At 57.7% G+C, this 15,364-nt stretch overlaps 3 protein-coding genes across 3 annotated transcripts; 1 reads left to right on the plus strand and 2 right to left on the minus strand.

The window, feature by feature from the left end:
• The first annotated feature begins 2,062 nt into the window (after window positions 1-2,062).
• P2RY4 (pyrimidinergic receptor P2Y4) lies at window positions 2,063-3,407 on the plus strand. Its single transcript, XM_041485364.1, has one exon. It carries the CDS (start codon window positions 2,283-2,285, stop codon window positions 3,405-3,407), a length of 1,125 nt encoding a protein of 374 aa, XP_041341298.1. The 5' UTR covers window positions 2,063-2,282.
• A 1,349-nt stretch (window positions 3,408-4,756) lies between these two features.
• LOC121363220 (diacylglycerol O-acyltransferase 2-like) lies at window positions 4,757-9,137 on the minus strand. Its single transcript, XM_041485365.1, has 8 exons — window positions 8,869-9,137; window positions 7,251-7,379; window positions 7,071-7,178; window positions 6,738-6,808; window positions 6,454-6,658; window positions 5,839-6,013; window positions 5,545-5,747; window positions 4,757-5,419 (listed from the first exon to the last, which is right to left on the minus strand). Exons 1-8 carry the CDS (start codon window positions 8,906-8,908, stop codon window positions 5,265-5,267), a joined length of 1,086 nt encoding a protein of 361 aa, XP_041341299.1. The 5' UTR covers window positions 8,909-9,137; the 3' UTR covers window positions 4,757-5,264.
• A 1,094-nt stretch (window positions 9,138-10,231) lies between these two features.
• Window positions 10,232-15,051, minus strand: IGBP1 (immunoglobulin binding protein 1). The gene is made up of 6 exons (XM_041485323.1): window positions 14,987-15,051; window positions 14,145-14,444; window positions 12,773-12,968; window positions 11,829-11,914; window positions 11,084-11,187; window positions 10,232-10,744 (listed from the first exon to the last, which is right to left on the minus strand). The coding sequence occupies exons 1-6, from the start codon at window positions 15,049-15,051 to the stop codon at window positions 10,599-10,601; spliced, it is 897 nt and encodes a 298-aa protein (XP_041341257.1). The 3' UTR covers window positions 10,232-10,598.
• Window positions 15,052-15,364: the final 313 nt, after the last annotated feature.

Here is a 15,364-nt window from a genome sequence, read left to right on the forward strand (position 1 = left end):
CTCTCCTCAAAGCCCACAGCCAAGGATAGTTTTGCTAGGAATGTCAGCAAGAAATAGGAATGGAGCTAGTGGTGATGTGTCCTCAGGCTAGACTGATGTGATCCAGTAATTTCAATCACTGATTTTGGTCGTGACTAAGATGGGGAAGCAAGAAACCTGTTAAAATATAACTTCCCAAATGTCATCTTCTTCTGCATGTCTATAGTTTGGTGGTTATCCTCAAAGGAATGTGCTTGGGAATGGTTAAATCCCACTCCTGACTGTGCTCAGGCTGCGTCAGCTGCCAGAGACGGGTGCCTGTGCTCTCCTCTGTGCGGTCCACAGCTGCTCAGGATTTTTCCTCATGCATTTTTTATACTTGATCATTAACTTTTATGTACTGTCTTGTTCATATCTTAATTGGTTGGTGACCTGTGTCATGGACACTGATCCTGCAGCGGCTCTGCTCTGGTCAGGCTCAAGGCTTTGAGTTCCCTTGCACTCAGAGGTTGAAGAGGACACAAAATCTCCTGGTCCCTCATGTCCCCAGCAGCTTGGGGACATGTGGCTGCCAGGCCAGGACACCACTGACACCTCGTTTGCAAGCTCAGGTTTTCCTACCACCTGTTTTCCCTCCTGGTTCTGAGAAAACAAACCAAGTTCTCCCCACTGTTAATGTTTGATCAGGACCTGCCTGTTGCTCTCTGAACTCATCCCTGCAATAAAGGCGGGAGCTGTGGCGGGCCAGGAGCCACAGGGTGTTGGATGTGGGCCCGGAGCTCAGCCCGCAACTCAAACAGAGCCCCGGGAGCAGGGCTGGAGGGGCCCCCGCTGTCCCATCTGCCTGCTGAGTCATTTATGAGCATCTCTGTCAACCCCAGGTATCTCTCCAGGCAGGGCGTGGCAGGGATGATCCCACAGAGACACCTCAAAGGTATTCCTGCTGGGAGAAGGCTGCACATCCTCAGGGCAAAGGGAAACAGGAGGGGGATGATGAGGGAACCAAGGGATGAAGGAATCTGAGAAGTTGTGTCCTTCCACCTTGCAGCACCAGCTCCAGCTAAAGTGCATCCCTGAGCTCTGAGTCCTCCCCTGTCCTGGTGCCCCTCATCCCCCAGATGAGCTCTAGACAAAAGGAATTGGAGATGCTCCTGCATTCCCTCCATCAAACATGGTTTTGGCTACACCCTGATCTCTGCCAGCAGCACAGCAGCTCCTGCTCCCGGGTTACTCATCCAAGAACCCATCCTGCGTTGGAGGAATCATTTCACCAGGAATGGTGGAGGGCGTGGAGGGGTCAAGGCCCAGGCAGCCCTCATTGATCCTTTGCTGGACACCACAGTGGTGTCCTTCCTTTTCCCTCGAGAAGAGAGTTCTGAACCTTGACAGCTTATTCTCATCCCGACTTCCCAGGAGCTCACAGATCCCAGCCTTTGATCCCAGCACAGCCAGGAGGGTCCTGCCTGCCTTGTGAGCTTGCTCTGCCTTGAGCTGGGACTCGGCTCCAGCAGCTCCTCTCCACAGGGCTCAGCTCATCCTTCCCTACGGACAACACCCGGCAGCCAGCGGCTGCTTCTCTCTCCAGGGACACTCTCTCCCAAAGGCTCCTTTAACAGCCCCCCCAGGATTTCTCTGGGCCACAGCATTCCCCCAGACAAGCCTTTTTTCTCTTCCCGCCTTTCTTCTCCCAAGGAGCCCTCCGGGAGCAGCGGCATTGTCAGGATGGTGCCAATTAGGCTGAGGCAGCTTCCAAGAGGCTGCGCCGGCCCCGGCCGGGGGCTGCTGGTGCTCATCAGGGTCTCATTGTTCGGCGGCCGTGGGGCTGTGCCCGGCGGGGCCGGCGCGGGGCTCTGTCCCCGGCCAGGGCTCTGTCCCCGGCCAGAGCTCTGTCCCCGGCGCGGGGCTCTGTCCCCTGCGAGGGCTCTGTCCCCTGCGAGGGCTCTGTCCCCTGCGAGGGCTCTGTCCCCGGCGCGGGGCTCTGTCCCCTGCGCGGGGCTCTGTCCCCGGCTCGCTCCCGGCTCCGCACAGCGCGGCCGTCCCTGCGCCGGCTCAAAGGGGTGATTAAAGGGTGATTCATGGGTGTCAGCGCAGGGGCTGCGGAGGGGAGGATTTGCCGAGCCCGCTCCCCCCGCCCCCCACGCGCGAGTTGAGAAAAACCAGAGAACCATCAAAGTGGCCGGAGCTCCTGGAGGGGGAGAAAATCTGGCAGCTTTGGCTCCTTTCCACGCTTTGTGCCTGACAATGGTCGGGATCAGTGACTAGTGTGCTTTTATGAACTGCTCCCTAGGTCTGGCTGGCACACCATGGCCACTCCGGTGAGGATGTTCCCAGTTTCCCTGTGGACACCGACGCCGGCTCCCTGGCCAGGAGGGAACACCACAGCAGCACCCGAGGCTAAGTGTGTCTTCAACGAAGAGTTCAAGTTCATCCTGCTGCCCATCTCCTACAGCATCGTCTTCGTGGTGGGGCTGCCCCTCAACTCCTGGGCCCTGTGGATGTTCATCTCCAGGATGAGGCCCTGGAATGCCACCACCACCTACATGGTGAACCTGGCCCTCTCGGACACGCTCTACGTCCTGTCCCTGCCCACCCTGGTCTATTATTACGCTGACCGCAACAATTGGCCCTTCGGCACAGGGCTGTGCAAGATCGTGCGGTTCCTCTTCTACGCCAACCTCTACAGCAGCATCCTCTTCCTCACCTGCATCAGCGTGCACCGCTACATGGGCATCTGCCACCCCATCCGCTCCCTCAAGTGGGTGAAGACCAAGCACGCCCGCATCATCTGCGTGGCCGCCTGGCTCGTGGTCATCATCTGCCTCATCCCCAACCTCATCTTCGTCACCACCAGCTCCAAGGGCAACACCACCCTGTGCCACGACACCACCAAGCCCGAGGAGTTCGACCACTACGTGCACTACAGCTCCTCCATCATGGCCCTGCTCTTCGGGGTGCCCTTCCTGGTCATCGTCCTGTGCTACTGCCTGATGGCCAAGCGGCTCTGCAAGTCCAGCTTCTCCAGCCCCAGCCTCCGCATGCCCTCCTACAAGAGGCGCTCCATCAGAATGATCATCGTGGTGCTCGCCGTCTTCGCCATCTGCTTCGTGCCCTTCCACATCACCCGCACCCTCTACTACACCTCCCGCTATTTCCAGGCCGACTGCCGGACCCTCAACATCATCAACTTCAGCTACAAGATCACGCGGCCGCTGGCCAGCATCAACAGCTGCCTCGACCCCATCCTGTACTTCATGGCTGGGGACAAGTACCGGGGCCGGCTGCGCCGCGGGGCCGCCCAGCGCCTCCGGCCCATGCCCACGCTGGACCTGGCCCTGGTGTCACCCTTCGCAGACAGCATCACGGCTGACAGCCACATCGCCAGTGTCACCAGCGGGGCCGGGGCCGCACGCAGCGGAGGCGGGTGCTGAGGGGGTTCCACAGCCTCAGCCCTGGGCTCCAGGAGCTGCAGCCCCTCCATGTGGGCATTCCCAAATCCCCAAACCTGAGCTGTCCCTGCCCAGCCCTGCAGGGCTGAGGGCTGGAGGCCCCAGTTTGGTCCCAGCCCTGCCCTCTGAGACCATGGGAAGAGGCTGCTGGTGCTGGTCAGGGCAGGAGAGCCGCCGGGCACTCATGGGAATGGGAAGGACACTGAGGAGGCTGTTTTGGGGCAGCAGGCTGGTGTTCCATCCCTGGTACTCCTGGGGACAAGTGGGGCTGACAAGTCACTAAAGAGAAAGGACACAAGTCACTAAAGAGAAAGGACACTGGTGCTTCCCTGGGCAGGCACAGCTCTTCCAGGTGACTCAGTGGTGACATGCAGGGACCAGACTGAACCTGGGGACAGAGCCCACACTGGGCGGGTTCTCAGAGATGTCCCTGTCACACTGCTGGCCTTGGCAGAGGGGGAGGGACATGGCCTGGGCCACTTGCTGCCCATATATTGCCCCCCAATAAAGCCCCTTCCCCTCTCTATGCTCAGGCCTGTTTCTCCCTGCAGCATAAGGAAGAGGGACAAGACAATCATCTTCACCCCAGAGAAAATCCACTGGGGCAGGTCTGGAGGGATGAGCCAGAGCTCCCGTGGTGACAGGAAGGTTCTTGGGAATTTCCCTTTATGGGTGTTTGCTCCTCAAATGTTTACCCAGCCCTTTTGTTTGACCAAGTGCCTGCGCAGAGCAGCGCGCTGAGATTGGTATCAGTGCTGTTGACTCTCCCACGCCAGCCTGGCAGGAATGGGACAGGGACAGGGCTGTCCCCATTCCAAGAATCCCAGGAGTCCCTGCAAGTCCTTGTCCCCATCAGTCCCTGCAAGTCCTTCCAGCACATGCCTAAGAAAGGGGTGCACAGAGTGTCACTGGGGTGTCACACCCAGCCACCACACCAGTCACACACAGAGCCACGTCCCACAAGAACTGCCCAGTGGAAGGAGATGGCTCCAGGGATGGCCCATCCCAGCCCCACATCCCTGTCCCACCCAGAGAGAACCTCACTCACTACTGAGCCAAGAGCAGAGAGCAGGAGACATCCCTCCCGAGCCCAGTTAAACCAGTAAGAGCCGCCCCTCACCTCCCATTATATCCAACGTGGCTCAGGTGCACCTGGGAGCTGCTTGGCTGCACCTGAGTGGTGCAAGGGCCCTGCCAAACACTGCTCCAGCTGGAGGTGGGACTGCTAGGGAGGGGGATACGCTGCGTGGCAAGGGTATCCAGAAGGGCAGTGCAGGGGTACTGCCACCGTGCTGCCAATCCCAACCTCTGGAACACACACAGACAGGCACTGGGAGGTTCAAAATCTGTATTGGGTATGGAGATGGCAGGAAAGGCTCATCTGGGGCCACATGGTCCTGGTTCAGGCCACATCCACAGGTCCCCAAGTCCAGGAGAGTGACCCTCCCACCCCAGCATAGGCTGTGCCCCAGGCTGGCCCCTCTGGTCATCAGGATGCCACCCCACAAACCCCATGTCAATCTGTCCTCCCATGACACCCCTCCCTCAGCTTGTGGTGACCTGGTTATTCCAGGGGGACCGTGCCCATGGCTGGCCCCAGCCCCACACCAGCCCCTTGCAGGGAACAGCTGTGTCACCCACAGCCCCCCAAACCCCTTGCAAGGGGGAGCCTTTCCCAATCCTCCCCTCGCTTCCCCCTTTCCTCCCACCTCCCCCTCAGTTTGGAGGAGCAGAAGGCCAGAGTAGGGACTGTCCCCTGCATGTCCCCCATGCCAGGCTCGCTGAAACTCCCCCTGCAAGAGCCCTCATGAGCCAGGAGGGGGCCGGTGCTGGCGGCACTCAGAGGATGTGCAGCTCGTCTGACTCGGACAGCCCGTACTTGGTCTTGTTCTCGTTGAAGAGCTTGAGCAGGGCACGGATGTAGAGCTCGTGGTACCGATCCACCAACTCCCTGCTCGGGTTCTCCACCTTGGGCACCGCCAGCGGCTCCCCCACTGCCGGCAGGGGACAGGGTCAGCCTGGTGGCCGCATGCTCGGCTCGGTGGGGACACAACCCAGGAGGTGCCTTCCAGCACCACCCGCTGCGGAGTGTCCCCTCACCCCCAGCCCCAGCGCTCACCCACGGTGGTGATGGGTCTGGCGTAGGGCAGGAAGCCGCGGGACCGGCTGGAGGTGAGGCCGCGGCCGTAGAAGAGGCAGGGAGCGAAGCCGATCATCTTCTGGAAGCGCCGCTGGATGCTCCTCATCCAGGAGCCCTCCTCAAAGACCACCTGGCGGAAGAGGTCGTTCTCCCCAAAGGAGAAAGAGGGGACGAGGAAGGCCCTGAGGAGGGGACACGGTGGGTGGTGACGGGGCGCTGGGCACCGCCGGGACCCTCGGGGGTGGCAGCGCTGGTGACCCAGCCGTGACCCACCCGTGGCGCAGGGCCATGCGGACGAAGCCCTTGCGGTTCTTGAGGATGAGCGTGGTGACGCCGGGCCGGCAGGACAGCGACTCGGCCGCGCCGCCGATGACGATGGCCACCGCGTTGCCGGTGCCTTTCTGCGACAGCAGGTACCCGATGGCGCGGCGGGTCACCGGGAACAGCCCTGCGGCGGGACGGAGCACCGGGGCTGTCGCACTGCAGTGCCCGGCCACCCGACAGGGACCGCCGAGGGTCCCCCCGAGCGACGGCACCTGGCGGGACCAGGGCAAGGACAGGGCAAGGGCTCCCTCTGCTGCGGGCAGGGAGCGGTGAGGGCAGCGTGGGGACAGCGAGGGCGGAGGGTACACGCCGGGTGTAGACAAGGAGCGGGCAAGGCGGAGGAGCGGCCCCGACAGGGTGTAGGCAAAGTGCGGGCAGGGTGCGAGCAAGGTGAAGGTGCAGCTCAGGCAGGGTGTGGGTGAGGTGTGGGCAAGCTGCGAGGTGAAGCTGTCGCTCAGGCACAACGCGAGCAGAGCAGCGTCCCTGCCCTGCCTCCTCCCGGGAGCACCATCCCTCCCGTGCTTCAGGAGGGATCAGGAGCTGGGCCGGGCAGGCACCGCTCACCCCCACTCATCAGGTACTCCCGAAACACAGGCAGGCGGAAATTTCCGGCCAGCGTGGTGAGGAAGGAGCGGATGCCCGGGAAGAGCTCCTCAAAGCCCGTGGAGCCAGTGATGAAGTTGCAGAAGGCGCCGACGCAGAGGATGCCGTGGGGGTGCGAGCCGATGATGTAGTTGTGGCTGGGGGACAGGTCGTGGGTCTTCACCAGCTGCGGGGACAAAAGGAGTCACGGGAACGTGACGGTGGCACCTCCTTTTGGGTGGTCCCAGCCCGTCCCGGGGCCGTACCTTCACCGGGAAATAATCCCGAAAGTGCTTCCACACGGTCCATCGCCGCAGGCACGACAGCCTCCTGCCACCTGCAAAGCCGGGAGGGGCCCCAGGAGATGATGCCCAGCCCAGCTCAGTCCAGCCCAGCCCAGCGGGCAGCAGGATCCAAGGGAAATGCTCCCCGCGGACCCGCTGCATCCCTCTTCCCACCGTGGTGCTGATGATGGGGGACAGGAGGGAAGGAGCAGGGGGGATGTGGTGCTCCCCAAATTCTGGGAAGTCCCTGGAGAAAGGGGGACCCCACCCCCATCCTGCTGCAAAGCTGGAAGAGCAGGGACACAGCCACCACACCTTTCTCCGGCGTGTCCCAGTCGAAGATGATCCAGGCCAGGTAGAGCACGGGGATGAGCCAGAGGCTGGTGAAGAGCAGGTAGATGAGGAGCAGGAGGCTGACGATTCCTGCGGGAGCCGGGCAGGGGGTGAGCGGCTGTGTGGCCCCCCGGGACCCCCCGCAGCCCCCTACTCACTCACCCAGCAGCAGGAAGCTGAGCACCCACTGCAGCACGGCCAGCAGTTGGAGTGCAGAGCCGATGTCGCGTTTCGAGGGCCAGGGCACGGCCAGCAGCGTCCTCAGGGCAGTCTGGATGCTGGCCCGGCTGCCTGTGGAGAGGGGGGCACGACCCCCGCCCAAAACAGCACGGCTCGTAGGCGGGCGGTGTCACCGGGCTGCCGGGGGGCACCCAGGGGCACCAGCGGGAGGTGGGATGGGAAGGAGGAGCAGCTGGGGGAGGAGGGATGGGATGTGGCGGGTGGAATGGAGGAGGCTCATCTCCAGGAAGCTCTGGACCATGCCAGGAGGTAGCCCTGGGCAATCAGGGCTGTCCCCAGAGCGGGGAGCACTGGGCACCCCAAGCCCAAAAGCTCCGTGCACCAGCAGGGCCGAAAGCAGTGGCACATCCTGCTCCATGCCCGTTCCCAAGGGCCAGGACCATTCTGTGCCCTCCTTGGTGTGGTCAGACTCACGGGGGATTTGGGGATTTCTCAGCTGGCGCAGCAGGGAGGCACCACCCCCAGCAAGTGCCAAGGCCAGCAGCAAGGCCAAGCCAGGGTGGCTGGAGGTGGCTGTCCCAGTCTGTCCCCACAGGGACACGCCGCTGGCAGCACAGCCACTCCACTCCCCCTGCCACCCCTTCCCTCCAGCCGATCTTGGTGAACCATTAACCTCCCCGGGCTGGGAGCCAGGATCCAAACTCCAAGCCTGGCCCCATCCTTGCCTCATCCCTGCTCCCTAAAACGGGCTGGAGGAGCCGGGCCTGCCAGCACAGTGCTCCTGGCCAAAGGTCCCCATGTTGAGACCACCCCAGAGAGCCACCCCAGCATCACAAAAGCCTTGTATTCTTGGGAAAACAATCCCAAATCTGCTTGCTGGCCAGAGAGACAATCAGGGGGACACAGGAGCAGCCCTGTCCCTGTGGCTGCCCAAGCCAGGGACCCCTGGATCAGAGGAGAACACCAACCCCTGGCTCAGGAAGCTGGCGGAGGTTCAGCTCTTCCCAACTCAATCCAAACCAGGAATGGGACAAGTGAAATAAATTAAACACTGGAGCCATCTCTGGGACATAGGAGATTTTTCCAGTGGGAAATTTTTGTCTTTTTCTCGCATGCAGCACACTGGGCTCTGGGTGACCCCTTCTACCCACCACACATCTCCAAAATCCCAGCCACCTGCAGAACCCAGTGTCTTTTCCCCAGCGAAGACACAGAGCTCTTCTCAGCAAACTTGTGCCCACCAAACAGTTGCTTTTTAATTTTCCTAGCTCCTATTCCAAAAACCCCATGAATGTCCACACCACAGACACAGAGAACCCTCCAGGGCTCTGCTGCCAGCCCCATCCACAGCAACAGGAACCTTTGCAAACCCAACATTTGGAATTTGCAGGAGGATCTTATGTGTAACATTCCCAAAGCCATCCAAAATTTCATCCCTGTGGAGCAACAGCACGTTTTCCTGTGGAGTTATTCTATAATTGCTCCCAACACCCCTTTTCTCCTCAGCACTCCCAAGCAAGCAGACACGGGAGACAACCACCAGCTCCTCGCATTGCTGGAGAGCCAGGAACCATCCCAACCCTTTTTGGGAATCTCTTACCACTGAGATTTTGGGAGCAGGCTGCTATGATGGTTTTCATGGTGGCAGGAGCTCTGTGGTGCTGTGGGTGGAAAGGTGAGTTTGGCAATCAGAGGGCGCCGGGTTGTGTGTCCAGAGCCTTTAACCAGGTGACCAGAGGGACTCCGGCCCTGCTGAGGGGAGGGGACCTGCTCCAGCTGGGATTAGCAGCATGGAGAGCAACTGGTGGTCCCTGGAAGGGTCATACAGAGGGTGAGGCACTGTGGCTGTGCTGGGAGGTTGCTGTTCCTTGGAAAGTCCCGGCTGCCGGTGCTGGCAGGTGCTGAATTCCTCTGGGAATGCTGCATCCCCCTGGGAATGGTACCGTCCATGCTGGGGGAATGTCACAAACACTGCCATGTGACAGTCCCAGAGCCACCCAAAAATATCACCCTGAAGCTCCACAGCCACCAGACCATTCCTGCTGCTCCCAGCCCTGGGATGGGCACTCTGCCTCCTGCCCAGGGAGCCTGGAGCACTGCTTGGAAAGATTTGAGGGGAAAAATGACAAGAATTGGGAATAGGAGCAGCAGGGAGTCAGCACTGAGGTGGGGCTTCAGGCCAACAGGCCAAGGAACTGGGAGAACCCACAGGGAATAAATCCCTGAAGCTACTCCTCAGGATCCAGCTGTCCAGAGGTGTTCCTAGGAAGTGCTGGCTAACATCAGTGTAGGAGAGGGATGAACACACCCATAGGATCATGGTGGGGATGTAATAAATGTTTCCTGGGAGATCTGGAACCCACAAATCCCTGCTGTGAATTGTAGGGACTCAGTACCTGGGAGGAAGGACCACAGTCCCTGCAGGCTTCCTGGGTGTGGATCAGTTCCGAGGACAGGGATTGCTGCATGGAAAACACCTCAACTCCAGCTGTGCCCAAATCCACCTTCAGGAAGGTGGAAAACCACCAAATTTCTACAGAATCCCACTCTCCCAGGGTAAGAAAGCACCATGGAGGTGACACTGCTCCAGGTGACACAAAGTGCCAGCCGTGCTTTGCTTTTCCATCCCAGTATTTCACCAGGTTTGGAACAAGTCCATCCACAGCTACCAGCCCATACTGGGCACCTCCAGAGCTTCCAGCTGTGATTCCTCACCTTCCTACACACACCTGCTCTGTGCCAGCTCAGTCCTCTTCTCCCTCATTCAGGAATGGTGCCTGAGGGATTCAGATTTCCCCTTTTCAGGGATTTTACTAGTGGGTTTCAAGACACACTACTTTGTCTTGGAATATGGCACCGTTTGTCCCAGTTCTGTCCCTTGTGGGCTCCATGAGAGCATCTGGGGCTCACCCCCTGGAAAAGCTCGGGATGAAGAGCAAGAGAATTTCATGGCAAGAACCAGACAGCACGAAGAGAGTTTATTTTGCTTAAAATAAAGAGGAAAAAAAAATAAATATATCCACCCACAATACAAAGAGCAGTTTCCAAATCCATGGAGCTCCCCTTGGAGGCTGCCTCCGCCTGGGAGGGCAGAGGGAGCCTGACCCTCATGGAGCTGCCCCTCAGAGCTCTGGGGCACCCCCCAGCATGACCAGTGCCCCCAGTCTGACATGGAATGCTCACCAAAGCAAGGGGGTCACTGTCCTCCTGCCATCCTGTGCCCTGTCCATCCAGGGAATTCCCGGATGCTCCACCTATGTACACTGTATTCCCTTCTCCCTCTCCAGGTTGTTCTCCCAGGATCTCCAGGCCCTGCTGGCAGCCAGAGCATCAGCCCATGTTGTGCCTGTTGCCGTAGCCCCGGGGGTGTGTGTCCTTCCAGTCATCCCAGTCACGAGCTTTCCGAAGAGCTTCCTCATCATCCTCCTCTTCCTCTGTCTCCTGCTGCTGCTTCTGCACCTCCTCATCACTTGCACCTGCTGGAGGAGAAGGACAGGAGGAGATCCAGGTTCTCCAAAGCCCTGCTGGGAGCTGGGCTTGCCAGACAGCAGGAGGGAGAACCTTGGAATGGGCTGGGTTGGAAGGGATCTTAGAGCCCATCCAGTGCCACCAGCAACACCCTCCACAATCCCAGATTGTTCCAAGCCCTGTCCAACCTGGCCTTGGACACACCAAGCACAGTCTAACCCAGTTGTTTTCCTAATAAAGCTTAGATTCTTCCATAGTCAGGGGTGTTCCACACCCTGCACACATCCTGGTTCACCCATCCCCTCAAGAGGCTTCCCAAACCCCCAGTTCCCATCTCTGTTCCATACCTGGAACCCTCTGTGGGGTGGACACAATTCCCTGCTTCCGGCGCTGCTCGTACCAGTCATCCACAGTCATGGTGGGCAGCCCGGGATAGCCAGCTCCAAACACCCTGGAGAGGGACGAAAACAGCCAAAACCAGGCAATGAAATCCCCTGGAAAGAGCAGGAACACAGGCAAGAGGCACAGGGCTATTCCATGATCCAATCTGTGCTAAGGATGTAAGGATGTCATAAGGCAGGCTTGAGGGGTTACCCAATTGTGGCCTTCCTGTGCTTGAGGGAAAGATGGAAAGGGCCTGGAGTGGCAGGACACAGGGAATGGCTTCCCACTGCCAGAGGGCAGGGTTAGATGGGATATTGGGAAGGAATTCTCCCCTGTGGGGGTGGGGAGGTCCTGGCAGAGGGTGCCCAGAGAAGCTGTGGCTGCCCCTGGATCCCTGGAAGTGTCCAAGGCCAGGCTGGACAGGGCTTGGAACAACCTGGGATAGGGGAAGGTGGCCCCAGGACACCACTGGGAAGTGAAGCAGATACATGGAAAGTTCAGCATAAATCATGTGCCAAGCATGACAGGAATTTTGGTTTCTCTTCCATTCTGTGCTTTAGGTGCCAAAATTCCTTCATGGATTTCAGGGTGCCACCAACTCAAGTGCAGACATGAAGGTGCTACCTGGGTTTCTGCACTTGATGGAGTATTTTAGGCTTGACATGACAGCACTGCCCCAAAGTGTGTTTGGATCATCCCAATCCATACCTGGCCTGAGCAGCATCCCGGGTGAGGATGAAGGGTTTCACCGGAGTTCTGCCTGGCCGGGAAGGGCCACGGGGACCTGCTGGAGCCTGGGGATGCAAACAACAGTCACCAGGGAGTGGAGAGGATCAGAATTCTCCCTCTGCTTCCCATCCTGAAGTTATTAAAGGTCTTGTAGAGGAGAAACACCTCAGCTGTCAGAGCAATGCCCCAGGATGGAGAATCCAGGCCTGAATTTGGTTTAAATCAGGAATTCCAACTGTGCCTGTGCAGGAATCACTTCCTGTGCCTCTGTGCCACCTGCTGGGGTCAAATCAGAGCTTCCAGGGCTGAGCTCAGAGCAGAGCAGGAAATATTGTTTATTGTTCCAGTGGAACATTCTGAGCCCATCATTCCATGGCATCTCCAGGACACCTTGGAGGAGCTGAGTCCTGCAGTGCCAAAACATGACCCCCCTAAACCAGCCCTGCCAGGAGGCTGTGCCAGCACATCAGGATTTCTGTTCCCAGCAGACATCCCAGGTCACAGAAATCCTGGACACAACGTTCTGCACGGGGATTGCAGGTCTGTGGGAATGTTCTGTCATTCCAAATGGGCTGATAACACCTGGACAGGCTGCAGACCAGGAGTGGAGGCTTGACAGAAACCACAAGGGTCTTATTTTAATTTCCAAACCCAACTGCTCTTCAGAACTAAGGATCTGCAGAAAAGTCTTTGCACAGCCTAGTTCAGCTCTGATGTTCCAAGCTGCAGCATTCCACAGGCTGGGACTGTGGGGTAAGTGTGGCAGCAGAGCCCATCCCAAAACTCAGAATTCAGAATGAAGGAAAGCCCATCAGCTCATGCTGTGATCGAGCTCAATTCCAACTGGGAAGTCACTGAATAAAACTCTGAATGCCTCTGGGATTCATTCCCTCATGCCCTGGATCCCAGGAGAGCTCTCTCACCTGCCTGGCTGCATCCCTGCTCTTCAGGATCACCAGCTCCTGGTCGATGCTCTCCATCTCCTCCAGGCTGGTGGCGATCCACTTCTGGATCTGGAGGATGTAAAATTCCCGGATCTGATCCTCATCTGCTGTCCCGCTCTCCACGGAGCTGCTCATGGAGGCCAATTTGTTCTCCAGCTCCTTCTTCTGTTTGTACCTGGCTCAAACACAGCAAAATCACATCATGGAATCATTTTTCTCCAGCACAGCCCAGCCCTGGGGTCTTCACCAGCCTTTTTAAGAGGATCAACCAAATTTCATGGAAGTTTTGCTGGTTCCTGTTGGAATTTCAGCCTCTCCTGTCTGTTAAAAGCAGCTGTAAAATGACATTTAATTCAGAGGGGCCTCAATGATTTTATTCTCCTCCTAAACACTGAGGAATCCTTGGAAATTTAAGTTTTCCTGGTAAAATTAGGCAGGACTGGGAACATCAGTCTACTGGAGAAAGCAGGACTGAGAAAATCAATGGAATGGCTGGTTAGGCTTGATTCCATGTCACACAAACAGAATAAAATGCTTTTCCAACTTCTGCCTCAGGTGGTTTTTGTGTGCAGGCATTGTTTTTTAAATATAATTTTGGCTTTTTGGACTTTTTGACTTATTCGGAAGTTAGTTATTAAAGGGAACTCCCTATATAATAAACTTCCAGGGTAAATTTATTTTTACTTTTTCAGGAATTAGCTGTTAAAGGGGAAACTGCTCATATCAAACACTTCCAAGCTAAATCCTTGTGTCCTCCTTCCCTCAGTTATTGTCACCTGAAGAATGAACAATACGAGCCAAGAAACCTTTGGGAGATGAGAGGACAAGGAGCTTAAAGAAGTAATTCTAAAAAAGAATCCCTTCCCAATTAGAATATAAATCATATTTTTCTATGCTTTTCTACACAATTCCAGCAAGTCCAGCCCAGTTTGGACCTGCCAGTGCTGCCACAATGAGCAACTCAGTGGCCAAAATCCCAACCAAAGCATCAAAGGCACCAACAACCTTTTTTGCAAGCTCTAATGAACACACTGGTAGGAAACTTCCAGTCTGGAAGTCTTTGTACTGCCAGCAGTGATTAAAGAACTAATTGCAAGATTAATTATGAAAGATTAAAGAGCTAATTTTAAGTTTTTGAGCAGTTTTTCCTCAGAGACCAGAAACTGGAGACACAAATGTCCCTCCCCAGCCCCACCCATTAAACAGCGAGCTGCATCTCTTCAAATGAGCATTTTATGATCAAATTATTCCAATGGCCAGGGAAGCTCTTCCCTGTCCAACCCTGCACTGCCTCAGGCTCCTGCTCCACCCAGAGTGATTCCCAAAGCCCTTCCCAGTGCACGGAGCCCACCTTTCAATTTTGGCTTTCCTGTTCATGGCCATGGCCACCAGGTTGGGCTGGGTGGGGTCCTGGGGGGCCGAGGGGCTCCCGGTTTCCTCCTCCCTGGAGGTGCCGGGGGGCAGCTGGAAAGATCCCAGCCCGTAGTTCCTGCAGAGCTTCAGGAAGCGCAGGAAGTGCTCCCGGGCACTCTCCAGGTGCTCCCTTCTCCTGCTCAGGTCCACCTGCTTCAGCGTCAGGGCTCCCAGCAGCGCCGGCAGCAGCATGAACTTCAGGTCAGCTGAGGCGATCTCCTCCAGCTCCTCGTTCTCACTGCGAGGGAGAGAGCAGGGAAAAGGAATGGAGATGGAAAAGGGCTGGAGTCACCCTGGGAGGGGCGGCTGAGGGAGCTGGGGGGCTCAGCCTGGAGAAAAGGAGGCTCAGGAGGGATGGGAGGTTCACGGCCACTCCAGTGTCTGCTCTGCACAGGAGAGAGGCCCCAGGCTCCCTTCCTGCTGGAATGGCTGCCTGGCCTGGGAGAAATCAGATCCTTCCCTGTGAGGGTGGGGAGGCTCTGGAATGGATTTCCCAGCAGAGCTGTGGCTGCCCCATCCCTGGAAGTGTCCAAGTCCAGGCTGGATGGGGCTTGGAGCAACCTGGGATGAGGAAGGTGTCCCTACCCATGGCAGGGGCTGGAACAAGATGGGCTTTAAGGTCCTTTCTGCCAAACCATCCAAGAATTCCATGATTCCAAGGGATGGAGAGCTGCTTCCCGCCCGAACCCCCACGGCCCCTGCCAGAACTGACCTTCCAGCTGCACCCAAAACCCCTCAGGCTGCCGCTGCTTCCCCTCAGACCTTATGGCTCTTACTCACCCCTGGTTGTCCCTGTCCCTCAGCTGAAGATCCCCACACGGACAATCCCTGTTTAGGTTTGTCATCCTTAGAGCACCACGCCGCTGCTGAACACCCCGGGAATAAAGGAGAACAGAGAGGGAAGGGTTTTTCCTTAAATACAGGCGTTTACTCATGTGTGTGCCTTGTGGTGTGACGGTGCACGGGCCAACCACCCCAAAGGTCACAGCAACATCCCCCAAATATTCCCAGCAGTGCAGGCTGGACAGGGCTTGGAGCACCCTGGGGTAGGAGCAGGCTCCCTGCTGATGCCAGGAGGTGGAACTGGGTGAGATTTAAGGCTCCTTCGACCCAAACAATTCCAGGATTCCCTGAATTCTGTGAGATGTCACAGCTGAG

The sequence above is a fragment of the Pyrgilauda ruficollis genome, unplaced genomic scaffold (genome assembly GCF_017590135.1).
Source record: "Pyrgilauda ruficollis isolate IOZ18807 unplaced genomic scaffold, ASM1759013v1 scaffold7, whole genome shotgun sequence".
In the NCBI taxonomy this organism is placed as follows: domain Eukaryota; kingdom Metazoa; phylum Chordata; class Aves; order Passeriformes; family Passeridae; genus Pyrgilauda; species Pyrgilauda ruficollis.